The sequence below is a fragment of the Mytilus edulis genome, chromosome 5, assembly GCF_963676685.1.
Source record: "Mytilus edulis chromosome 5, xbMytEdul2.2, whole genome shotgun sequence".
In the NCBI taxonomy this organism is placed as follows: domain Eukaryota; kingdom Metazoa; phylum Mollusca; class Bivalvia; order Mytilida; family Mytilidae; genus Mytilus; species Mytilus edulis.
In genome coordinates, this window is record NC_092348.1 from 97,184,490 (window position 1) to 97,211,895 (window position 27,406).

At 34.8% G+C, this 27,406-nt stretch overlaps 1 protein-coding gene across 10 annotated transcripts in view; it reads right to left on the minus strand.

Annotated features, from left to right (window-relative positions):
• Window positions 1-27,406, minus strand: part of LOC139524914 (MAM and LDL-receptor class A domain-containing protein 1-like) — a 228,158-nt gene that overhangs the window by 90,273 nt on the left and 110,479 nt on the right. For 8 of the 10 annotated variants that reach the window (XM_071320091.1, XM_071320086.1, XM_071320088.1 and 5 more), the window contains 5 exons: window positions 26,905-27,034; window positions 26,276-26,451; window positions 24,605-24,692; window positions 16,112-16,570; window positions 13,603-13,691 (listed from right to left, as the gene is read on the minus strand). In XM_071320091.1, the coding sequence (XP_071176192.1) occupies window positions 13,603-13,691; window positions 16,112-16,570; window positions 24,605-24,692; window positions 26,276-26,451; window positions 26,905-27,034 (942 nt within the window). The remainder of the gene's footprint in view (window positions 1-13,602; window positions 13,692-16,111; window positions 16,571-24,604; window positions 24,693-26,275; window positions 26,452-26,904; window positions 27,035-27,406) is intronic. The other 2 variants (XM_071320085.1, XM_071320082.1) reach the window with 2 other exon arrangements.

Sequence of the window (27,406 nt, forward strand, 5' to 3'; positions counted from 1 at the left end):
GCATTTATTTTTGCGATTTTGTCAATTTCAACTTAAATGCGATTTTAATTTTTACGATTTTGGGAAAAGTCATGCTTTATTCAGTTAAAATATTACAAAATGCGAGTTTTAATTATTGCGTTTACGACTCTGTCGCATTATTCGCAATAATAAAAACCTCGCAATAATTTCTGAATTTACAGTATCAAGTCAGTAACATAAGGTAGTAGTAAACCTTGGAAGATTTAGATATCAAGTCGGTAACATAAGGTGGGGGTAAGCCTTGGAAAATTTAGATATCAAGTCAGTAACATAAGGTAGTGGTAAGCCTTGGAAGATTTTGATATCAAGTCGGTAACATAAGGTAGTGGTAACCCTTGAATGATCTAAATAGCAATTTAGTAACATAAGGTAGAGGTAAACCTTGGAAGATCTAAATATAAAGTCAGTTACATATGGTAGTGGTAAGCCTTGGAAGATTTTGATATCAAGTCGGTAACATAAGGCAGTGGTAAGCCTTGGATGATGTAAATATCAAGTCAGTAACATAAGGTAGTGGTAAACCTTGGAAGATATAAATATCAAGTCAGTAACATAAGGTAGTGGTAAGCCTCGGAAAATTTAGATATCAAGTCGGTAACATAAGGTAGTGGTAAGCCTTGGAAGATTAAGATATCAAGTCAGTAACATAAGGTAGGGATAAGCCTTGGAAGATTTAGATATCAAGTCAGTAACATAAGGTAGGGGTAAACCTTGGAAGATTTAGATATCAAGTCAGTAACATAAGGTAGTGGTAAACCTTGGAAGATTTACATATCAAGTCAGTAACATAAGGAAGGGGTAAACCTTGGAAGATTTAGATATCAAGTCAGTAACATAAAGTAGTGGTAAGCCTTGGAAGATTTAGATATCAAGTCAGTAACATTAGGTAGTGGTAAGCCTTGGAAGATTTACATATCAAGTCAGTAACATAAGGTAGGGGTAATCCTTGGAAGAGTTAGATATCAAGTCAGTAACATAAGGTAGAGTGAAGCCTTGGATGATCTAAATATCAAGTCAGTAACATAAGGTAGTGGTAAACCTTGGAATATTTAGATATCAAGTCAGTAACATAAGGTAGTGGTAAGCCTTGGAAGATTTAGATATCAAGTCAGTAACATAAGGTAGATTTAAGCCATGGGATATTTAGATATCAAGTCGGTAACAAAAGGTAGTGGTAAACCTTGGAAGATTTTGATATCAAGTCGGTAACATAAGGTAGTGGTAAGTCTTGGATGATGTAAATATCAAGTCAGTAACATAAGGTAGATTTAAGCCATGGGATATTTAGATATCAAGTCAATAACATAAGGTAGTGGTAAGCCTTGGAAGATTTTGATATCAAGTCGGTAACATAAGGTAGTGGTAAGTCTTGGATGATGTAAATATCAAGTCAGTAACATTAGGGAGTGATAAACCTTGGAAGATTTAGATATCAAGTCGGTAACATAAGGTAGTGGTAAACCTTGGAAGATTTAGATATCAAGTCAGTAACATAAGGTAGGGGTAAGTCTTGGAAGATTTAGATATCAAGTCAGTAACATAAGGTAGGAGTAAGCCTTGGAAGAAGTTACATATCAAGTCAGTAACATAAGGTAGTGGTAAGCCGTGGGAGATTTAAATATCAAGTCAGTAACATAAGGTAGTGGTAAGTCTTGGAAGATTTAGATATCAAGTCAGTAACATAAGGTAGTTGTAACCTTTGGAAGATTTTGATATCAAGTCGGTAACATAAGGTTGTGGTAAGCCTTGGATGATCTAAATATCAAGTCAGTAACATAAGGTAGTGGTAAACCTTGGAAGATTTAGATATCAAGTCGGTAACATAAGGTAGCGGTAAACCTTGGAAGATTTAGATATCAAGTCAGTAACATAAGGTATGGGTAAGTCTTGGAAGATTTAGATATCAAGTCAGTAACATAAGGTAGGAGTAAGCCTTTGAAGATGTAACATATCAAGTCAGTAACATAAGGTAGTGGTAAGCCGTGGAAGATTTAAATATCAAGTCAGTAACATAAGGTAGTGGTAAGTCTTGGAAGATTTAGATATCAAGTCAGTAACATAAGGTAGTTGTAACCTTTGGAAGATTTTGATATCAAGTCGGTAACATAAGGTAGTGGTAAGCCTTGGATGATCTAAATATCAAGTCAGTAACATTAGGTAGTGGTAAACCTTGGAAGATCTAAATATAAAACAGTTACATAAGGTAGGGTTTAGCCTTAGAAGAATTATATATCAAGTCATTAACATAAGGTAGTGGTAAGCCTTGGATGATGTAAATTTCAAGTCAGTAATATCAGGTAGTTGTAAGCCTTGGAAGAATTAGATATCAAGTCCGTAACATAAGGTAGTGGTAAACCTTGGAAGATTTACATATCAAGTCAGTAACATAAGGTAGGGGTAAGCCTTGGAACATTTAGATATCAAGTCAGTAACACAAGGTAGTGGTAAGCCTTGGAAGGTTACGATATCAAGTCAGTAACATAAGGTAGTGATAAGCCTTGGATTATTTTGATATCAAGTCAGTATCATAAGGTAGTGGTAAGTCGTGGAAGATTTAGATATCAAGTCAGTAATATAAGGTAGTGGTATGCCTTGGAAGATTTTGATATCAAGTCGGTAACATAAGGTAGTGGTAAGCCTCGGATGATCTAAATATCAAGTCAGTAACATAAGGTAGTGGTAAACCTTGGAAGATCTAAATATAAAATCAGTTACATAAGGTAGGGTTTAGCCTTAGAAGAATTAGAAATCAAGTCAGTAACATAAGGTAGTGGTAAGCCTTGGATGATGTAAACTTCAAGTCAGTAATATCAGGTAGTTGTAAGCCTTGGAAGATTTACATATCAAGTCAGTAACATAAGGTAGGGGTAAGCCTTTGAACATTTAGATATCAAGTCAGTAACACAAGGTAGTGGTAAGCCTTGGAAGGTTAAGATATCAAGTCAGTAACATAAGGTAGTGGTAAGCCTTGGAATATTTAGATATCAAGTCAGTAACATAAGGTAGTGGTAAGCCTTGGAAGATTTAGATGTCAAGTCGGTAACATAAGGTAGTGATAAGCCTTGGATGATCTAAATATCAAGTCAGTAACATAAGGTAGTGGTAAACCTTGGAAGATTTAGATATCAAGTCGGTAACATAAGGTGGGGGTAAGCCTTGGAAAATTTAGATATCAAGTCAGTAACATAAGGTAGTGGTAAGCCTTGGAAGATTTTGATATCAAGTCGGTAACATAAGGTAGTGGTAACCCTTGAATGATCTAAATAGCAATTTAGTAACATAAGGTAGAGGTAAACCTTGGAAGATCTAAATATAAAGTCAGTTACATATGGTAGTGGTAAGCCTTGGAAGATTTTGACATCAAGTCGGTAACATAAGGCAGTGGTAAGCCTTGGATGATGTAAATATCAAGTCAGTAACATAAGGTAGTGGTAAACCTTGGAAGATATAAATATCAAGTCAGTAACATAAGGTAGTGGTAAGCCTCGGAAAATTTAGATATCAAGTCGGTAACATAAGGTAGTGGTAAGCCTTGGAAGATTAAGATATCAAGTCAGTAACATAAGGTAGGGATAAGCCTTGGAAGATTTAGATATCAAGTCAGTAACATAAGGTAGGGGTAAACCTTGGAAGATTTAGATATCAAGTCAGTAACATAAGGTAGTGGTAAACCTTGGAAGATTTACATATCAAGTCAGTAACATAAGGAAGGGGTAAACCTTGGAAGATTTAGATATCAAGTCAGTAACATAAAGTAGTGGTAAGCCTTGGAAGATTTAGATATCAAGTCAGTAACATTAGGTAGTGGTAAGCCTTGGAAGATTTACATATCAAGTCAGTAACATAAGGTAGGGGTAATCCTTGGAAGAGTTAGATATCAAGTCAGTAACATAAGGTAGAGTGAAGCCTTGGATGATCTAAATATCAAGTCAGTAACATAAGGTAGTGGTAAACCTTGGAATATTTAGATATCAAGTCAGTAACATAAGGTAGTGGTAAGCCTTGGAAGATTTAGATATCAAGTCAGTAACATAAGGTAGATTTAAGCCATGGGATATTTAGATATCAAGTCGGTAACAAAAGGTAGTGGTAAACCTTGGAAGATTTTGATATCAAGTCGGTAACATAAGGTAGTGGTAAGTCTTGGATGATGTAAATATCAAGTCAGTAACATAAGGTAGATTTAAGCCATGGGATATTTAGATATCAAGTCAATAACATAAGGTAGTGGTAAGCCTTGGAAGATTTTGATATCAAGTCGGTAACATAAGGTAGTGGTAAGTCTTGGATGATGTAAATATCAAGTCAGTAACATTAGGGAGTGATAAACCTTGGAAGATTTAGATATCAAGTCGGTAACATAAGGTAGTGGTAAACCTTGGAAGATTTAGATATCAAGTCAGTAACATAAGGTAGGGGTAAGTCTTGGAAGATTTAGATATCAAGTCAGTAACATAAGGTAGGAGTAAGCCTTGGAAGAAGTTACATATCAAGTCAGTAACATAAGGTAGTGGTAAGCCGTGGGAGATTTAAATATCAAGTCAGTAACATAAGGTAGTGGTAAGTCTTGGAAGATTTAGATATCAAGTCAGTAACATAAGGTAGTTGTAACCTTTGGAAGATTTTGATATCAAGTCGGTAACATAAGGTTGTGGTAAGCCTTGGATGATCTAAATATCAAGTCAGTAACATAAGGTAGTGGTAAACCTTGGAAGATTTAGATATCAAGTCGGTAACATAAGGTAGCGGTAAACCTTGGAAGATTTAGATATCAAGTCAGTAACATAAGGTATGGGTAAGTCTTGGAAGATTTAGATATCAAGTCAGTAACATAAGGTAGGAGTAAGCCTTTGAAGATGTAACATATCAAGTCAGTAACATAAGGTAGTGGTAAGCCGTGGAAGATTTAAATATCAAGTCAGTAACATAAGGTAGTGGTAAGTCTTGGAAGATTTAGATATCAAGTCAGTAACATAAGGTAGTTGTAACCTTTGGAAGATTTTGATATCAAGTCGGTAACATAAGGTAGTGGTAAGCCTTGGATGATCTAAATATCAAGTCAGTAACATTAGGTAGTGGTAAACCTTGGAAGATCTAAATATAAAACAGTTACATAAGGTAGGGTTTAGCCTTAGAAGAATTATATATCAAGTCATTAACATAAGGTAGTGGTAAGCCTTGGATGATGTAAATTTCAAGTCAGTAATATCAGGTAGTTGTAAGCCTTGGAAGAATTAGATATCAAGTCCGTAACATAAGGTAGTGGTAAACCTTGGAAGATTTACATATCAAGTCAGTAACATAAGGTAGGGGTAAGCCTTGGAACATTTAGATATCAAGTCAGTAACACAAGGTAGTGGTAAGCCTTGGAAGGTTACGATATCAAGTCAGTAACATAAGGTAGTGATAAGCCTTGGATTATTTTGATATCAAGTCAGTATCATAAGGTAGTGGTAAGTCGTGGAAGATTTAGATATCAAGTCAGTAATATAAGGTAGTGGTAAGCCTTGGAAGATTTTGATATCAAGTCGGTAACATAAGGTAGTGGTAAGCCTCGGATGATCTAAATATCAAGTCAGTAACATAAGGTAGTGGTAAACCTTGGAAGATCTAAATATAAAATCAGTTACATAAGGTAGGGTTTAGCCTTAGAAGAATTAGAAATCAAGTCAGTAACATAAGGTAGTGGTAAGCCTTGGATGATGTAAACTTCAAGTCAGTAATATCAGGTAGTTGTAAGCCTTGGAAGATTTACATATCAAGTCAGTAACATAAGGTAGGGGTAAGCCTTTGAACATTTAGATATCAAGTCAGTAACACAAGGTAGTGGTAAGCCTTGGAAGGTTAAGATATCAAGTCAGTAACATAAGGTAGTGGTAAGCCTTGGAATATTTAGATATCAAGTCAGTAACATAAGGTAGTGGTAAGCCTTGGAAGATTTAGATGTCAAGTCGGTAACATAAGGTAGTGATAAGCCTTGGATGATCTAAATATCAAGTCAGTAACATAAGGTAGTGGTAAGCCTTGGAAGATCTGAATATCAAGTCAGTAACATAAGGTAGGGGTAAGCCTTGGAAGATTTAGATATCAAGTCGGTAACATATGGTAGTGGTATGCCTTGGATGATCTAAATATCAAGTCAGTAACATAAGGTAGTGGTAAACCTTGGAAGATTTACATATCAAGTCAGTATCATAAGGTAGGAGTAAGCCTTGGACCATTTAGATATCAAGTCAGTAACATAAGGTAGTGGTAAGCTTTGGAAGATTTAGATATCAAGTCAGTAACATAAGGTAGTGGCAAGCCTTGGAATATTTAAGATATCAAGTCGGTAACATAAGGTAGTGCTATTGCTCACTGATGATAGCCCCGTCACAATTGGATAATATAAATAGTGTAAAAATATGCAAGTGTTCGGTAAGTTGTCTACAGGAAGTTGTCAAGAGATGACTCTGAAAACACATCACAAGGTATAGCTGGCTTATATAAACCCTAAAACCAAATTTCAGAAATCCTTGTATTGTAGTTAATGGGAAAATGTGACGAAAATTTTCAACATGGCTATCATGTGCAAAATCATACAAGTGTTCGTTTAACAGGAATTTGACGAGTGATGAATACGAAAACGTATCACACAGTAAAGCTGACTTATATAAACCCTGAAACCAAATTTTAGAAATCCCTGTATTGTAGTTCCTGAGAAAAATGTGACAAAAATTTTCAACTTGGCTATCATGTGTTAAATCATACAAGTGTTCGGTGAACAGGAAGTTGACGAGTGATGAATCTGAAAGCGTATCATACAGTATAGCAGACTTATATAAACCCTGAAACCAAATTTCAGAAATCCTAGTATTGTAGTTCCTGAGAAAATGTGACGAAAATTTTCAACTTGGCTATCATGTGCTAAATCATACAAGTGTTCAATAAACAGAAATTTGACGAGTGATGAATCCGAAAACGTATCACACAGTAAAGCTGACTTATATAAACTCTGAAACTAAATTTCAGAAATCCCTGTATAGTAGTTCCTGAGAAAAATGTGACGAAAATTTTCAACTTGGCTATCATGTGTAAAATCATACAAGTGTTTGGTAAACAGGAAGTTCGCGAGTGATGAATCTGAAAACACATCACAGGGTATAGCTGACTTATATAAACCCTGAAACCAAATTTCAGAAATCCTTGTATCGTAGTTCCTCAGAAAAATGGGACAAAATATTCATGGGACGAACGGACTGATAGAAGGATGGACAGATAGAGGTAAAACAGTATACCCCTCCTTTTTTAAAGCGGGGTATTTTTAAAAGGGGGGGGGTATAATTATGCAAATTAGAAAGATCATATCATAGGAAACATGTTTTCATAGACAGCTGAATGTATATCAATTGAAAGAAGGATCAATGAACTGAAACCCAGACCGAAAAACATAATGCCCCTTATTAGTAAGGCATAATAAGTGAGACATAAAAACATATAGTGGAGTTATTATGGGTACTTTTACATCCCATACAACAAAAGGACTTATCTGAAAGAACTAATAGTACTGACAGCTATAGTTCAAAGCCAGTAACAAAAAGCATGTATCTAAGATTAAATTATAAATCTGTTCATGATGAAGTTATACCTAGGCATCTAAGATTAAATTATAAATCTGTTCATGATGAAGTTATACCCAGTCATCAAAGACTAAATTATAAATCTGTTCATGATGGAGTAATACCAAGGCATCTAAGATTAAATTATAAATCTGTTCACGATGAAGTTATACCCAGTCATCAAAGACTAAATTATAAATCTGTTCATGATGGAAGTATACCCAGGCATCTAAGCTAAATTATAAATCTGTTCATGATGAAGTAATACAAAGGCATCTAAGACTAAATTATAAATCTGTTCATGATGAAGTAATACCCAGGCATCTAAGACTAAATTATAAATATGTTCATGATGAAGTAATACCCAGGCATCTAAGACTAAATCATAAATCTGTTCATGATGAAGTAATACCCAGGCATCTGAGACTAAATTATAAATCTGTTCATGATGAAGTTATACCAAGTCATTAAAGACTAAATTATAAATCTGTTCATGATGAAGTAATACTCAGGCATCTGAGACTAAATTATAAATCTGTTCATGAGAAGTTATACCCAGTCATCGAAGACTAAATTATAAATCTGTTCATGATGAAGTAATACACAGGCATCTCAGACTAAATTATAAATCTGTTCATGATGAAGTTATACCCAGTCATCAAAGACTAAATTATAAATCTGTTCATGATGAAGTAATACCCAAGCATCTGAGACTAAATTATAAATCTGTTCATGATAAAGTAATACCCAGGCATCTGAGACTAAATTATAAATTTGTTCATGCTGAAGTTATACCCAGTCATCAAAGACTAAATTATAAATCTGTTCATGATGAAGTAATACCCAGGCATCTGAGACTAAATTATAAATCTGTTCATGATAAAGTAATACCCTGGCATCTGAGACTAAATTATAAATCTGTTCATGGTGAAGTTATACCCAGTCATCAAAGACTAAATTATAAATCTGTTGATGATGAAGTTATACACAGGCATCTGAGACTAAATTATAAATCTGTTCATGATGACGTAATACCCAGGCATCTGAGACTAAATTATAAATCTGTTCATGATAAAGTAATACCAAGGCATCTAAGACTAAATTATAAATCTGTTCATGATGAAGTAATACCCAGGCATTTAAGATTACATAATAAATCTGTTCATGATGAAGTTATACCCAGTCATCAAAGACTTAATTATTAATCTGTTCATGATGAAGTTATACCCAGGCATTTAAGATTAAATTATAAATCGGTTCATGATGAAGTAATACCTAGGCATCTAAGACTTAATTATAATTCTGAACATGATGAAGTAATACTGAGGCATCTAAGACTAAATTATAAATCTGTTCATGATGAAGTAATACCCAGGCATCTAAGACTAAATTATAAATCGGTTCATGATGAAGTAATACCCAGGCATCTAAGACTAAATTATAAATCTGTTGATGATGAAGTAATATCTAGGCATCTAAGACTAAATTATAAATCTGTTCATGATGGAGGTATACCCAGGCATCTAAGCTAAATTATAAATCTGTTCATGATGAAGTAATACCAAGGCATCTAAGACTAAATTATAAATCTGTTCATGATTGAGTTATACACAGGCATCTAAGACTAAATTATAAATCTGTTCATGATGAAGTAGTTCCCAGGCATCTTAGACTAAATTATAAATCTGTTCATGATGAAGTAATACCAAGGCATCTAAGACTAAATTATAAATCTGTTCATGATGGAGTTATACACAGGCATAATTGTCCAAATTATAATGGCATATTGTTATTCTAAACTGTTTCCAAAAATTGATCGCCCTGAAGATCATAAAAAACATTTTATTAAAATAAAGTATGTCAATAAAGGTTTTGATTTTGTAAATATTGCCGGTATTTTTAACGACCATTCTGTTAAAGACCAAATTCCTGGATATTTTGATAATACTGAACTCCCTCTCATTTGTTATATTTACAAGAAATCTACCCGAAAATATGTGTTTAATTATAGCCAATTGTGTAAAGATGTAAATATCACTGAAAATACACCTATGTCGTGTAATTGCAGTAATTCAGAATACACCTATGGACCAATTTCCCATGTTATAACAGGAGACCTTAACATCGTTCGCGACCGAGAGTTAAAATCATTCCTCAGTAAAGGACCTAAATATCGTCCCCCGTCAACTATTAACTGGAATGAGTGTCGTAATATCATCAACGACTCACTCCGCTCCTACTGTTTGAAATGGGTAAAACGGGAAAAAGCTGACAAAAAATCTTTGGACTCTTTTTTTAATTCAATAATGAAGATAGTTGATATTCGAATACAACATTTTAAAGAACATTTTACCCTCAACAAAAACTATAAAAACCCTATTTCGCGTATCAAAAATAAACTAACAGAACTAGCCAAGGAATTTGTTTTTGTCCCGGCTGATAAAGCTGCTAATAATATCATTATTGTTTGACGTAAATTTTATATAGAGGTTCTGCAAAAGGAAATCACGAATTCACCAACATTCCAACTGACTTCATTTTCAGAAAACGACATCTGTAACAAACATAAACTTTTAGCTACTTCTTTACAAGCAGAACCAAACACAATGAAAGTCCCAACTATGTACTGGCTTCCGAAGCTGCACAAAAAACCTTACAAATATAGATTTATTTCATCTTCCAGCCATTGTTCAACTACTAAATTGTCTGTTTTACTTACTAGTACACTTGGTACAATAAAAAACCTGATAATAAATTGTTCAAATAAGGCCTTTGAAAATAGTGGAATTAATTACTTTTGGAGTGTCAAAAACTCGTTGGAAGTACTTGATAAATTGCATGCATATATTGGTGATTTTGAATCTGTTCAAAGTTTTGATTTTTCTACCCTATATACCACTTTGCCTCATATTCTTATTAAGAAAAAATTCACATCCCTAATTAACTGGGCATTTAAAAAGTCGGAATGCGAGTACATATGTTCAAACTCTTTTAGATCATTTTTTAGTAGCAATAAACAAAAGAACTATGTCAATTGGACATGCTTTGATACTATTTATGCACTTGAATTTTTACTTGATAACATTTTTGTTCGCTTTGGAGATTCCGTATATCGTCAAGTTATTGGAATTCCAATGGGGACTAACTGTGCACCACTTATTGCGGACCTGTTTTTGTATTGTTATGAGTTACAATTTATGACTAAAATTAGCAAAGACCCATCAAAACAACATTTGATACAAAAATTTAACAATACTTTTAGATATTTGGATGATATATTGGCTCTAAATAATGACGACTTCAGTATGTATACTAAAGAAATTTATCCTGTAGAACTTACTTTAAATAAAGCTAATGATAACAATGACCACTGCCCTTTCCTCGATCTTGATATCTATATCATAAACGGGAAGCTTAAAGGGGCACTAGCTGTCAAATTCATGGTCACAGATTTGTCTCAAATTCTCATATTTGATTTATAACAATGTAAAAAATTTATCCAAACTACCAAAAGTCCAAAAGAAACAGTTTACAGAGCATGGGGTAGAGAATATGTAGGTTCGTTTCGTGTGAATTTTAGTCCACACGCCATCTAATTAACTATCGATTTGACCTCAAATGACCATATAAGCGATGTAAACATAATAAAGATATGAATAGATTAAACCAACACGTGCAATTAGATTTTTATAGGTCTGTTTGATTTTATTTTATAGATTAAACATATATGTTTCCCATTGTTTTTAACCGTATTAGAATGATTTTATATGGATCGAATAAGTTATCAAATGGTTTACCTTAGTTTCACTTTCATTGTTGACATTCTTTTTCTTTAAAAATAACCAGTACACGTACAATGCATGCGTTGTCAATCTCTAGCTAGGGGTTAAACTGAAGTTCACATGAATACGGATTTAATGAGGTCGACTGATTCACTTGCAAGTGAATTAGCAAATATCAATGTTTCTTCGCTTAATTTGATAAAATTGAACTATTTTGGCTGCTAAAAGCGAATTATTATTTCACTATTTCACTTTCATTATTGATTAAACAAAAAAAAATCTTACTTTAGATTTTTTATATATCTCGTAGCTAGTACCCCTTTAATACAAAAATTTATGATAAAAGAGATGATTTTTCATTTCCTATTGTTAATTATCCATTTTTAGATGGTGACGTTCCCTTGTCATCATCTTATGGTGTTTATATATCTCAACTTGTACGATTCGCTCGTGTATGTAACAATGTATTTGATTTTAGCGAGAGAAATTTATGTATTACTGAAAAATTATTACACCAGGGTTTTCGATATCACAAACTGGTCAAAACATTTACTAAATTTTATCACCGGTATAAGGAAATAATTCGTAAATATAACTCAACATGCAGACATCTTATACGTTCAGGTATTTCACATCCAAAATTTTATGGAAATATTCTTTATAAAGCACAAAAATGTCAGTATTCTCCTCAGAAACTAACAAAACCTTTAAATAGACTTATTAAAAGGGGATATAGTTACGATACTGTTGTCAGGTCATTAAAGATTGCATATTTTGGCTTTAACATTGATTCACTGATAGGGTCTTTGCATCGGAACTAAACACATTTATTTCTAAAAAAAACAGTTGTTGGCATGACACGGGTTATGTTCTTCTCATATATTTTATGATAGTATGATACTAAACCCCTAACGGGAGGGATTGTACCTGATATTCATATGATGAAGACATAATCTTTCAATCAGTTTAATTGAGGTCTGGAGCTGGCTTGTCAGTTAACTGCTAGTAGTCTGTTGTTATTTATGTATTATTGTCATTTTATTTATTTTCTTTTGTTACATCTTTTGACATCAGACTCGGACTTCTCTTGAACTGAATTTTAATGTGCGTATTGTTATTCTTTTTACTTTTCTACATTGGCTAGAGGTATAGGGGGAGGGTTGAGATCTCATAAACATGTTTAACCCCGCCGCAATTTTGCGCCTGTCCCAAGTCAGGAGCCTCTGGCCTTTGTTAGTCTTGTATGATTTTAAATTTTAGTTTCTTGTGTATAATTCGGAGTTTAGTATGACGTCCATTATCACTGTACTATTATGCATATTTTAGGGGCCAGCTGAAGGACACCTACGGGTGCGGGAATCCTCGCTACATTGAAGACCCATTGGTTGCCTTCGGCTGTTGTTTGCTCTATGGTCGGGTGGTTGTCGCTTTGACATATTCACCATTTCCTTTCTCAATTTTATCTAAGACTAAATTATAAATCTTTTCATGATGAAGTAATACCCAAGCATCTAAGACTAAATTATAAATCGGTTCATGATGAAGTAATACCTAGGCATCTAAGACTAAATTATAAATCTGTTCATGATAAAGTAGTACACAGGCATCTAAGCTAAATTATAAATCTGTTCATGATGAAGTAATACTAAGGCATCTAAGACTAAATTATAAATCTGTTCATGATGGAGTTATACACAGGCATCTAAGACTAAATTATAAATCTGTTCATGATGAAGTAATACCCAGGCATCTAAGACTAAATTATAAATCGGTTCATGATGAAGTAATACCTAGGCATCTAAGACAAAATTATAAATCTGTTCATGATGAAGTAATACCCAGGCATCTTAGACTAAATTATAAATCTGCTCATGATGAAGTAATACCCAGGCATCTAAGACTAAATTATGAATCGGTTCATGATGAAGTAATACCAAGGCATCTAAGACTAAATTATAAATCTGTTCATGATGAAGTAATACCGAGGCTATTTGATCATCAATACAAAAATTGAATTTACAGTATATCTGTTTATATTTCTTTTTATGTTTTGTACTGATATATTAAACATATAAATTCTATCATCTTATGTATTTGTAATGGAATTGATTGTAATGATAAATGTTTGTTCTTAGTTTGTGTGTTGTTGACAATCTATATTTTGGATTTTACATGAATAAAATCTTTTTACTTTGACTTACACTTCTAAGAGTCCAATCAAAATCATCATTTGTAGCTTCAACCAAAAAACATGGAGCACCATCTTCAAATGTACATGTCTGGGTACCATCTGAAAATATAGAGAAAAACATAGAGCACCACCCTCAAAAGTACATGTCTGGGTACCATCTGAAAATATAGAGAAAAACATAGAGCACCACCCTCAAAAGTACATGTCTAGGTGTCATCTGAAAAGATAAGATAAAACATGGAGGAACACCCTCAAATGTGCATGTCTGGGTGTCATCTGAAAAGATAAGATAAAACATGGAGCAACACCCGCAAATGTACATGTCTGGGTGCCATCTGAAAATATAGAGAAAAACGTAGAGCACCACCCTCAAAAGTACATGTCTAGGTGCCATCTGAAAAGATAAGATAAAACATGGAGCACCACCCTAAAAAGTACATGTCTAGGTGCCATCTGAAAATATAGAGAAAAATGTAGAGCACCACCCTCAAATGTACATGTCTAGGTAACTTCTGAAAAGATAAAAGAAAAACATGGAGCACCATATTAAAATGTACATGTTTGAGTGCCATTATACTTTGTAAGTGAAGGTAACCAGTCGAAAATATATAAACTCTGGAGTCAAAAGTCGGTAATATGAAAGTAGTCTATTGAAGAATAGTTTAAAAGTCTAATCATCTGGAATTAAAAAATCAGGATTTAATTATATGGTGATAAGAGAAAAGACACATCATTTTTTAAGATACTGTAAATTCAGAAATAATTGCGTGCATTTATTATTGCGATTTTGATTTTTACAATTTTTGAAAAATTCTGTTTAATTAATATAAAATATTTCAAAAGAGGGACGAAAGATACCAAAGGGACAGTCAAACTCATAAATCTAAAACAAACTGACCACGCCATGGCAAAACATGAAAAAGACAAACAGAAAAACAATAGTACACATGACACAACATAGAAAACTAAAGAATAAACAACACGAACCCCACCAAAAACTAGGGGTGATCTCAGGTGCTCCGGAAGGGTAAGCAGATCCTTCTGCACATGTGGCACCCGTCGTGTTGCTTAATATGTGATTACAAATCCGGTAAATAGTCTAATTCGGTAGGTCACATTCATGAAAGGGAAGGGGATTGTAGTTACGACGTAAGGAACATATGCGATATCATTTGTGAAACGGTTATTCCATAACGGTCAACCAACTCGTGATGGCGTCCGTAAAATTTACGAAGGGATGATTTCAACTTCACCATTTGGAACTCTTGGTTTAATAGCTTCCTTGTGAGCAGTAACCCTCTATCAAGAAAATCATGATAGGAAATGCAAGCACGGGAATATCGTATCAATTGGGAGATATATACCCCGTATGCAGGTGCTGCTGGAATGTTGCTACTTAGAAATGGAAAGTTCACAATAGAAAGCTGAAATCATCTCTTTTGTCGTAAAGTTTTGTTTTCAACCGACCCTCATTGTCAATTTCTAGATGTAAGTCAAGATATGAAGCCGACTTAACTGTATCTGTAGTATCCTTTATCTCCAATTCGATGGGATAGATGCGTTCCACATAGTCACCAAATTTTGAATTGTTTAGTGAAAGAACGTCATCTATATAGCGGAAAGTAGAGTTAAAGGATATTGCTAACTTCTTATCTTTCTTCCTAAGAAGTTCCTGCATGAAGTCAGCCTCATAATAATAAAGAAACAAGTCGGCAAGTAGAGGGCACAGTTTGTTCCCATTGGGATGCAGACAGTCTGTTGAAAAACACGTCCTCCGAACGTAACAAATATGTTGTCAATCAAGAAATCAAGCATCTTGATAATATCGGTTTCAGAGAATTTTTTGTTTGAATCAGAGTGATTCTTTACAAGGTATGATTTATCCCTGCCTTAGACAAGATACTTGTATCTACGTTGGCCATTCTTTTTTATGAAGCAAAGTAATACCAACTCTTTCAATTTGTCTTTTAGTTTGGAATGTGGAATACTTGTGTAAAGAGTAGAAAAGTCAAATGTTTTAATACGGTTACAAGATGAAAGAGAGTTAGATTGTATGTACTCTAAAAGATCTTTGGAATTTTTAAGTATCCACATCTGATTCACGCCACCTCTAGAATAGGCAGTTTCACAATAACTTTGAAGCCCGTCTTTGATTGCTGATAAAAAAGATGTTGATAATTTAGAAAGAGGTTTCGTGGAGCACTTGGAAGACCCAGCAATATACCGTTGTTTGTAAGGACACTTATGTAGTTTAGGTATCCAATACAGAGATGGAAGATCCAGTTCTTCATCTTGCAATCACTCAAATTGCGAGTTCAAATTATTGCGTTTACAACTCTGTCGTATTTTTTCGCAAAAACAAAAACCTTGCAATAATTTATAAATTTACAGTATTCAAGATTTGTCATTTATTTTCCTGATATTCTGGATGAGAAGGCTTCTACCCGCTTTTCATCCCTCACAAAGTGTTGATATAGATGTACAGATTAGATGTAACTATAAAACATCAAAATAAATACCTGTTGGTTGAGACGTAGTTGGTGAAGGCGTAGTTGGTGCAGCCGTAGTTGGTGCAGCCGTAGTTGGTGAAGGCATAGTTGGTGAAGGCGTAGTTGGTGCAGTCGTAGTTGGTGAAGCGGTTGTTGGTGCAGCAGTAGTTGGTGAAGGCGTAGTTGGTGCAGCGGTAGTTGAAGCGGTAGTTAGTGCAGCCGTAGTTGATGAAGGCGTAGTTGGTGCAGTCGTAGTTGGTGCAGCTGTAACTGGTGCAACAGTAGTTGGTGCAGCCGTAGATGGTGCAGCCGTAGTTGGTGCAGCTGTAGTTGGTGCAGCCGTAGTTGGTGAATCGGTAGTTGGTGCAGCAGTAGTTGGTGCAGCTGTAACTGGTGCAGCCGTAGTTGGTGCAGCGGTAGTTTGTGCAGCCGTAGTCGGTGAAGCCGTAGTTGGTGAAGCGGTAGTTGGTGCAGCTGTAACTGGGTTGCCTGTAAAATAATGGACCTTTTACCATGACTTCTTAATACACTGAGACAACTTTTTTAGATATTCTTATTTCTATTTAGCTTGTTTAAAAATAATAATATAAGATACTTATTATGCTCGTAAAATTTGAAAGCACAATTCCCAAGGTTCTACAATAACTTCCATTTAAATAGAAGAACAATTGCACATATTCTATCTGTCCATCGACAATTACCATGATAAATAAAAAAAATTGTTTTCATTCTTTTAAAGTTGATATATATATCATAGTGAAAAAATTGCTTCAAAGCAAATGCAATGCAATTTCAAAAGTAATTAACATTTCCATAACCCTTTCAAAAATATTTGATCTATACTATAATACTAGCAAACTTTTCCTCGACATTGCTGATATAAATATAAAAGTCTAGAGAGTGCTTATAATACAATTTTCAGAAAATTAATACATGTATTTCCAGATTAAAAAAAAAACTATTTTAAAAATAGATGATCAGCATTGACTTGCTTTTGACATTTATACCGATATGTATCTACTGTACAAATTTAATAATAAACTGTTATCACAGAGATATGTCTTGCTTTTTGTAGTTTCAATAATGCAAATGTTGAAATTAAAATAGCAGCACTATAACATGTAAGTTTTACAAATATTCTAAGTCAATGAACCATGACTGAAGGTACACGAATAAACAATCTCCATGGAAATGAGATGTGCCAATACTTATACAACTGCATACCAAATACCATTGACTTATCATAAGAAGTTCCCTTTAAACAAACAAATACATGTCAATTAAGAACTGAGGGTCGGGGTAAAATAATCTCCATGGAAATGGGATGTGCCAATGCTAATACATGTACCACTGCATACCAAATATCATTGACCTACCACTAGGGGTTCCCCATAAACCAATCTTACCACAAACTAATATAATAGTTATCAAAGGTACCAGGATTATAATGCATGAAAACTTAAGCAAAAGTTTCAAGGTCAATTGACCAGGAATGACGGGGCGGGGCCAAATAATCTTCATGGAAATGTGATATTCCAATAATTATACAACTTCATACCAAGTATCATTCACTTATCACTAATGGTTACCCATAAACTGACCTAATCACAAACTAATACATGAAAACTAAGCGAAGTTTCAAAGTCAATAGACCATGACCGAAAGGGGGGGGGGGGGGGGGCAAAATAATTTCCATGGAAATGAAATATGCCAATGCTTATACAACTGCATACATATTATCATTAACTTACCACTAGTGGTTCCTCATAAACTGACCTAATCACAAACTAATACATGAAAACTATGAAAAGTTTCAAAGACAATAGACCATAACTGAGGGGGTGGAGCCAAATAATTCCCATGGTTATGAGATGTGCCAATACGTATACAACTGCATACCAAATATCTTTGACTTACCACTAGTGGTTCACCATAAACTAGACCTAATCACAAACTAATATATTGTTGAAGCCGAAGCGGCCGCCAACGCCAGAAACAGCATACCTATGTCTCGCTTTTTGACTCCGTCAAGGGAGACAAAAATCTGGCAAGAATTCTACATGTGGGAGCACTGATATGGATGGACGTGTGTTATTTCAATGTTCCTCTCAACAGGTCACAAGGCAGACAGAAAGTGTATATTTTGGAGTTTAGTATGACGTCCGTTATCACTTAAATAGTATAAAATTTTGTTTAGGGGCCAGCTGAAGAATTCCTCCAGATGCGGGCATTTCTCACTGCATTGAAAACCAATTGGTGGCCTTCAGCTGTTGTCTGCTCTTTGGTCGCGTTATTGTCCCTTTGACACGTTCCTCTTTTCCATCCTCAATTTGATATCAAAACTTGATACTCACCATACAGTGGTTTATTTTCCTGTGGTTTAAATTTTACTATTTAAAGGATATCCCCTTCTTTGTAAGGGTTAGGGTTACTTAACATCACATATTCTAGAGTCACTACTTTAATCCAAGTAGTGCCAATAAAATTAACCCCTACTCTTTCTTTCATAATATACTGTACTCCAGGTTCAAGGAGGTGTGCCTTGATTGGCAGGTTATTTACAGAAACAGAAACAGATCCCAGACGTGGCAAAGTAAACATGAGGGGCTTCAGCTGTTGTCTGCTCTATGGTCAGGTTGTTGTCTCTTTGACATATTCCCCATTTCCATTTTCAATTTTATATATCACAATAATTAACATACCACCAGCACATACTCCAGGCATTAGTTGAATATCATCTATAGCAATATCTCCCCAACCCTAACCCTAACCATAATAATTAACATACCACCATCACACGCTCCAGGCATTAGTTGTATATCATCTATAGCAATATCTCCCTTACCCTAACCTAACCACAATAATTAACATACCACCAGCACACACTCCAGGCATTAGTTGTATATCATCTATAGCAATATCTCCCTAACCCTAACCTAACCACAATAATTAACATACCACCAGCACACACTCCAGGCATTAGTTGAATATCATCTATAGCAATATCTCCCTAACCCTAACCTAACCACAATAATTTACATACCACCAGCACACACTCCAGGCATTAGTTGTATATCATCTATAGCAATATCTCCCTAACCTTAACCCTAACCACAATAATTAACATACCACCAGTACACGCTCCAGGCATTAGTTGAATATCATCTATAGCAATATCTCCCTAACCCTTACCCTAACCACTATAATCAACATACCACCAGCACACACTCCAGACATTAGTTGTATATCATCTATAGCAATATCTCCCTAACCCTAACCACAATAATTAACATACCACCAGCACACACTCCAGGCATTAGTTGTATATCATCTATAGCAATATCTTCCAAACCCTAACCACTATAATTAACATACCACCAGCAAACACTCCAGGCATTAGTTGTATATCATCTATAGCAATATCTCTCTAACCCTAACCTAACCACAATAATTAACATACCACCAGCATACACTCCAGGCATTAGTTGAATATCATCTATAGCAATATCTCCCTAACCCTAACCACAATAATTAACATACCACCAGCATACACTCCAGACATTAGTTGTACATCATATATAGCAATATCTCCCTAACCCTAACAGTAATAATTAACATACCACCTGCACACGCTCCACGCATTAGTTGTATATCATCTATAGCAATATCTCCCTAACCCTAACCCTAACCACAATAATTAACATACCACCAGCACACACACCAGGCATTAGTTGTATATCATCTATAGCAATATCTCCCTAACCCTAACCTTAAGCACTATAATTAACATACCACCAGCACACACTCAAAGCATTAGTTGTATATCATCTATAGCAATATCTCCCTAACCCTAACCCTAACCACAATAATTAACATACCACCATCACACACTCCAGGCATTAGTTGTATATCATCTATAGCAATATCTCCCTAACCCTAACCACAATAATTAACATACCACCAGCACACGCTCCAGGCATTAGTTGTATATCATCTTTAGCAATATCTCCCTAACCCTAACCATAATAATTAACATACCACCAGCACACACTCAAGACATTAGTTGTATATCATCTTTAGCAATATCTCCCTAACCCTTACCCTAACCACAATAATTAACAGACCACTAGAACATGCTCCATGCATTAGTTGTATATCATCTATAGCAATATCTCCCTAACCCTAACCCTAACCACAATAATTAACATACCACCAGCACACACTCCATGCATTAGTTGTATATCATCTATAGCGATATCTCCCTAACCCTAACCCTAACCACAATAATTAACATACCACCAGCACACGCTCCAGGCATTAGTTGTATATCATCTATAGCAATATCTCCCTAACCCTAACCCTAACCACAATAAGTAATATACTACCATCACACGCTCCAGGCATTAGTTGTATATCATCTATAGCAATGTCTCCCTAACCCTTACCCTAACCACAATAATTAACATACCACCAGCAAACACTCCAGACATTAGTTGTATATCATCTATAGCAATATCTCCCTAACCCTAACCCTAACCACAATAATTAACATACCACCAGCACACGCTCTAGGCATTAGTTGTATATCATCTATAGCAATATCTCCCTAACCCTAACCCTAACCACAATAATTAACATACCACCAGCACACACTCCAGACATTAGTTGTACATCATATATAGCAATATCTCCCTAACCCTAACAGTAATAATTAACATACCACCTGCACACGCTCCAGGCATTAGTTGTATATCATCTATAGCAATATCTCCCTAACCCTAACCCTAACCACAATAATTAACATACCACCAGCACACACTCCAGACATTAGTTGTACATCATATATAGCAATATCTCCTTAACCCTAACAGTAATAATTAACATACCACCTGCACACGCTCCAGGCATTAGTTGTATATCATCTATAGCAATATCTCCCTAACCCTAACCCTAACCACAATAATTAACATACCACCAGCACACACACCAGGCATTAGTTGTATATCATCTATAGCAATATCTCCCTAACCCTAACCTTAAGCACTATAATTAACATACCACCAGCACACACTCAAAGCATTAGTTGTATATCATCTATAGCAATATCTCCCTAACCCTAACCCTAACCACAATAATTAACATACCACCATCACACACTCCAGGCATTAGTTGTATATCATCTATAGCAATATCTCGCTAACCCTAACCACAATTATTAACATACCACCAGCACACGCTCCAGGCATTAGTTGTATATCATCTTTAGCAATATCTCCCTAACCCTAACCCTAACCACAATAATTAACATACCACCAGCACAGACTCCAGACATTAGTTGTACATCATATATAGCAATATCTCCCTAACCCTAACAGTAATAATTAACATACCACCTGCACACGCTCCAGGCATTAGTTGTATATCATCTATAGCAATATCTCCCTAACCCTAACCCTAACCACAATAATTAACATACCACCAGCACACACTCCAGACATTAGTTGTACATCATATATAGCAATATCTCCCTAACCCTAACAGTAATAATTAACATACCACCTGCACACGCTCCAGGCATTAGTTGTATATCATCTATAGCAATATCTCCCTAACCCTAACCCTAACCACAATAATTAACATACCACCAGCACACGCTCCAGGCATTAGTTGTATATCATCTTTAGCAATATCTCCCTAACCCTAACCATAATAATTAACATACCACCAGCACACACTCAAGACATTAGTTGTATATCATCTTTAGCAATATCTCCCTAACCCTTACCCTAACCACAATAATTAACAGACCACTAGAACATGCTCCATGCATTAGTTGTATATCATCTATAGCAATATCTCCCTAACCCTAACCCTAACCACAATAATTAACATACCACCAGCACACACTCCATGCATTAGTTGTATATCATCTATAGCGATATCTCCCTAACCCTAACCCTAACCACAATAATTAACATACCACCAGCACACGCTCCAGGCATTAGTTGTATATCATCTATAGCAATATCTCCCTAACCCTAACCCTAACCACAATAAGTAATATACTACCATCACACGCTCCAGGCATTAGTTGTATATCATCTATAGCAATGTCTCCCTAACCCTTACCCTAACCACAATAATTAACATACCACCAGCAAACACTCCAGACATTAGTTGTATATCATCTATAGCAATATCTCCCTAACCCTAACCCTAACCACAATAATTAACATACCACCAGCACACGCTCTAGGCATTAGTTGTATATCATCTATAGCAATATCTCCCTAACCCTAACCCTAACCACAATAATTAACATACCACCAGCACACACTCCAGACATTAGTTGTACATCATATATAGCAATATCTCCCTAACCCTAACAGTAATAATTAACATACCACCTGCACACGCTCCAGGCATTAGTTGTATATCATCTATAGCAATATCTCCCTAACCCTAACCCTAACCACAATAATTAACATACCACCAGCACACACTCCAGACATTAGTTGTACATCATATATAGCAATATCTCCTTAACCCTAACAGTAATAATTAACATACCACCTGCACACGCTCCAGGCATTAGTTGTATATCATCTATAGCAATATCTCCCTAACCCTAACCCTAACCACAATAATTAACATACCACCAGCACACACACCAGGCATTAGTTGTATATCATCTATAGCAATATCTCCCTAACCCTAACCTTAAGCACTATAATTAACATACCACCAGCACACACTCAAAGCATTAGTTGTATATCATCTATAGCAATATCTCCCTAACCCTAACCCTAACCACAATAATTAACATACCACCATCACACACTCCAGGCATTAGTTGTATATCATCTATAGCAATATCTCGCTAACCCTAACCACAATTATTAACATACCACCAGCACACGCTCCAGGCATTAGTTGTATATCATCTTTAGCAATATCTCCCTAACCCTAACCCTAACCACAATAATTAACATACCACCAGCACAGACTCCAGACATTAGTTGTACATCATATATAGCAATATCTCCCTAACCCTAACAGTAATAATTAACATACCACCTGCACACGCTCCAGGCATTAGTTGTATATCATCTATAGCAATATCTCCCTAACCCTAACCCTAACCACAATAATTAACATACCACCAGCACACACTCCAGACATTAGTTGTACATCATATATAGCAATATCTCCCTAACCCTAACAGTAATAATTAACATACCACCTGCACACGCTCCAGGCATTAGTTGTATATCATCTATAGCAATATCTCCCTAACCCTAACCCTAACCACAATAATTAACATACCACCAGCACACGCTCCAGGCATTAGTTGTATATCATCTTTAGCAATATCTCCCTAACCCTAACCATAATAATTAACATACCACCAGCACACACTCAAGACATTAGTTGTATATCATCTTTAGCAATATCTCCCTAACCCTTACCCTAACCACAATAATTAACAGACCACTAGAACATGCTCCATGCATTAGTTGTATATCATCTATAGCAATATCTCCCTAACCCTAACCCTAACCACAATAATTAACATACCACCAGCACATGCTCCAGGCATTAGTTGAATATCATCTATAGCAATATCTCCCTAACCCTAACCCTAACCACAATAATTAACATACCACCAGCACACACTCCAGGCATTAGTTGTATATCATCTATAGCGATATCTCCCTAACCCTAACCCTAACCACAATAATTAACATACCACCAGCACACGCTCCAGGCATTAGTTGTATATCATCTATAGCAATATCTCCCTAACCCTAACCCTAACCACAATAAGTAATATACTACCAGCACACGCTCCAGGCATTAGTTGTATATCATCTATAGCAATATCTCCCTAACCCTAACCCTAACCACAATAATTAACATACCACCAGCAAACACTCCAGACATTAGTTGTATATCATCTATAGCAATATCTCCCTAACCCTAACCTAACCACAATAATTAACATACCACCAGCACACGCTCCAGGCATTATTTAAATATCATCCAAAGCAATATCTCCCTAACCCTAACCCTAACCACAATAATTAACATACCACCAGCACACGCTCTAGGCATTAGTTGTATATCATCTATAGCAATATCTCCTTAACCCTAACCCTAACCATAATAATAAACATACCACCAGCACACGCTCCAGGCATTAGTTGTATATCATCTATAGCAATATCTCCCTAACCCTAACCCTAACCACAATAATTAACATACCACCAGCACACACTCCAGGCATTAGTTGTATATCATCTATAGCAATATCTCCCTAACCCTAACCCTAACCACAATAATTAACATACCACCAGCACACACTCCAGACATTAGTTGTATATCATTTATAGCAATATCTCCCTAACCCTAACCCTAACCACAATAAGTAATATACTACCAGCACACGCTCCAGGCATTAGTTGTATATCATCTATAGCAATATCTCCCTAACCCTAACCCTAACCACAATAAGTAACATACTACCAGCACATGCTCCAAGCATTAGTTGTATATCATCTATAGCAATATCTCCATCCCAATTTGTTCCTTTATTAGCTTCTATAAATAACTGGAAGATAAACAATTTGTAAAATTAAATCACCTCATTATATCTTGGTAAAAAAAAAAAACAATTCTAGGAAAAATTTCATGGTAATTGATTTTTGATTTTAGCCGAAAAGTCTAATTTATGTGAATTGATTTATTTTCAGTGATGTTCAATAAATGGTGATGAATTAAAAATGTTTTTCATGGATATTTGATTTTGCTTTTTACAAAGTCACGTCCTCAGATAATTTAAAGTTTGTAGAAAATCAACAAAAATAGGAACTGAATGAAAAATAATGAATCTTCTATATCAGAAAATAAACTACAGTAAAAGCAGAAATGTTTGTGGTGGATTTCATTTCATTGTTTTTAAGTGGAAACTAAAAAAAACACGAAAATTAACCTTCATATACTAGCACTTCCATTTAATGGAAACCACAAAATTAAATCCCCATTAAATCTTATAATTATATATAGACAAAACCACAAAATGTTAACCCCACAAAAATTAATGTTTCTACAGTAGTTTATTAATATAATTTATATATCAGTGATAATTTCCTTAATATTTTATTCAAATTCAAAGAAATTGTTTAGGGGGATCACAACAATAAGCAGGAAACTATTGAGCTAAAGACCCTGTGTTGCTCACCTAGGTCTATGTTCAACAATGGACACATTCGTCATTGAAAGACAACAACTCAAGTCTGACCATTTCAGCCATTGGAGTTATTTAATGTACAAATTGTCTTGTTGATAATTTTCATAATTATGATTTTCTCTCTATCCTTTTATATAATTTTCAAGATGAAAGGCAAAAATGAAAAAAAATGGTCAAGGCTTCAACACCAGTAAATAGTTATCAAAGGTACCAGGATTATAATTTAGTACGCCAGACGCGCGTTTCGTCTACATAAGACTCATTTGTGATGCTCATATCAAAATAGTTATAAATCAAACAAATACAAAGTTGAAGAGCATTGAGGATCCAAAATATCAAAAGGTTGTGCCAAATACGGCTGAGGTAATCCTTAGTTTTTCGAAAAATTCAATGTTTTGTAAACAGAAAATTTATAAAAATGACCACATAGATGATATTCATGTCAACACCGAAGTGCTGACTACTGGGCTGGTGATACCCTCGGGGACGAAACGTCCACCAGCAGAGGCATCGACCCAGTGGTGTAAATAGTTATCAAAGGTACCAGGATTATAATTTAGTACGCCAGACGCGCGTTTCGTCTACATAAGACTCATCAGTAAAAGATGTTCAACAGTTCTGACTTTAAAAAACACAATAGGTCTCAACCTTTTACAAATTTCTGCCCGTCAGATTTTATCTTTTTATAGAGGGTTTTAAATAAGACATAATGGTTAATTTTTAGCTTTGTGGACCATACTACATGTAATTTTTGTTTAGCCCATTTTTCTCTATTCATTATTTTTTTAACTTTTTATTCTATATATATTGTTCTCTATTTTGTAATCCCATCAAGAACCTAACTTATATCATTTATATAAAGACATCTAATTGTTTACAAACAAACCTTCATTCCTGCAAATTATAGCATTTATATAAAGACATCTAACTATAAACAAACAAACCTTCATTCCTGCAGCATTAGAAATTGTAACCATTCCCTTGTTCCACTGGTCACCAAGGTTACCAGATTCTATAAATACTTCATTTTCAGGGGCTGTAACTCCGATTGATATTTTGAGATCTCCCATTGTATCCGAACCAAACATGTGATATTGAAAAGTCAAACAATAGTCACCTGCTGTTAAGGAAAATAACCCAATATATTCTATATTTAATAACAAATTGCTGAAATTTTTTTTTTAAAAGAGCGAATAAGCAAATATTTTTTTTCTTCATCTTTTTGGTTTTATACTGTTTTTAAGGGAAGGCTAGCATATTCTCTTAATTCATGAGACATTTACTTTCTTTTGGTTGCATTTTACTGGTTTTTACAGAAAGACTAGCATATTCTGATTAGTCAAAACTTTTAGTAATTTTGGTCCTCAATGCTCTTCAACTTTGTACGTTATTTGGCCTTTTTAACTTTTTTGAATTCGAGTGTCACTGATGAGTCTTTTGTAGACGAAATGCACGTCTGGTGTAAATACAAAATTTCATCCTGGTATATATGATGAGTTTATTTCCATAATAATTTATAACCCAGAATATCGTTTTATTAATAATTCCTTAAAACAAATAATATATAATTTACCATTTAAGTTTGTTGACGATTCCAACCTAGCAATATCGTTGTTATTTCTTGGTGAAGAAACTTCTACATACTTGTATTTACTGCCTTCTACAGCTGATTGTGGTCCAGTGAACATAGATGGAGTGCTTCCCTATATATAATTACATAAATAAAGTACTATAAATTATCTTTAAAGAATGTTTCTATATGTATATTACTTTTTAATGTCTTACAGTAAAAATTTAGAACAAACATTTCTATAATTGTCCCATTATAACTCCCTCAGACAAAGATGACCTTAGATGGATTTGGCTATTTTTGGTGGAAGAAGACTTCAAGTCTTCTGAAGACCTATGGTGCCGACTTTAAAATCATTGAACCTCCGTATGCCGCATCCGTTTCTGTGCATTACTATTTCATAACAACTTCCAATTCTTGACACCGATTTTTACACATGATTAAGCATCTGAATCATTTAATTTGTAAATTAGGATTGAAAAACAATCACTATAAATTATTAGAC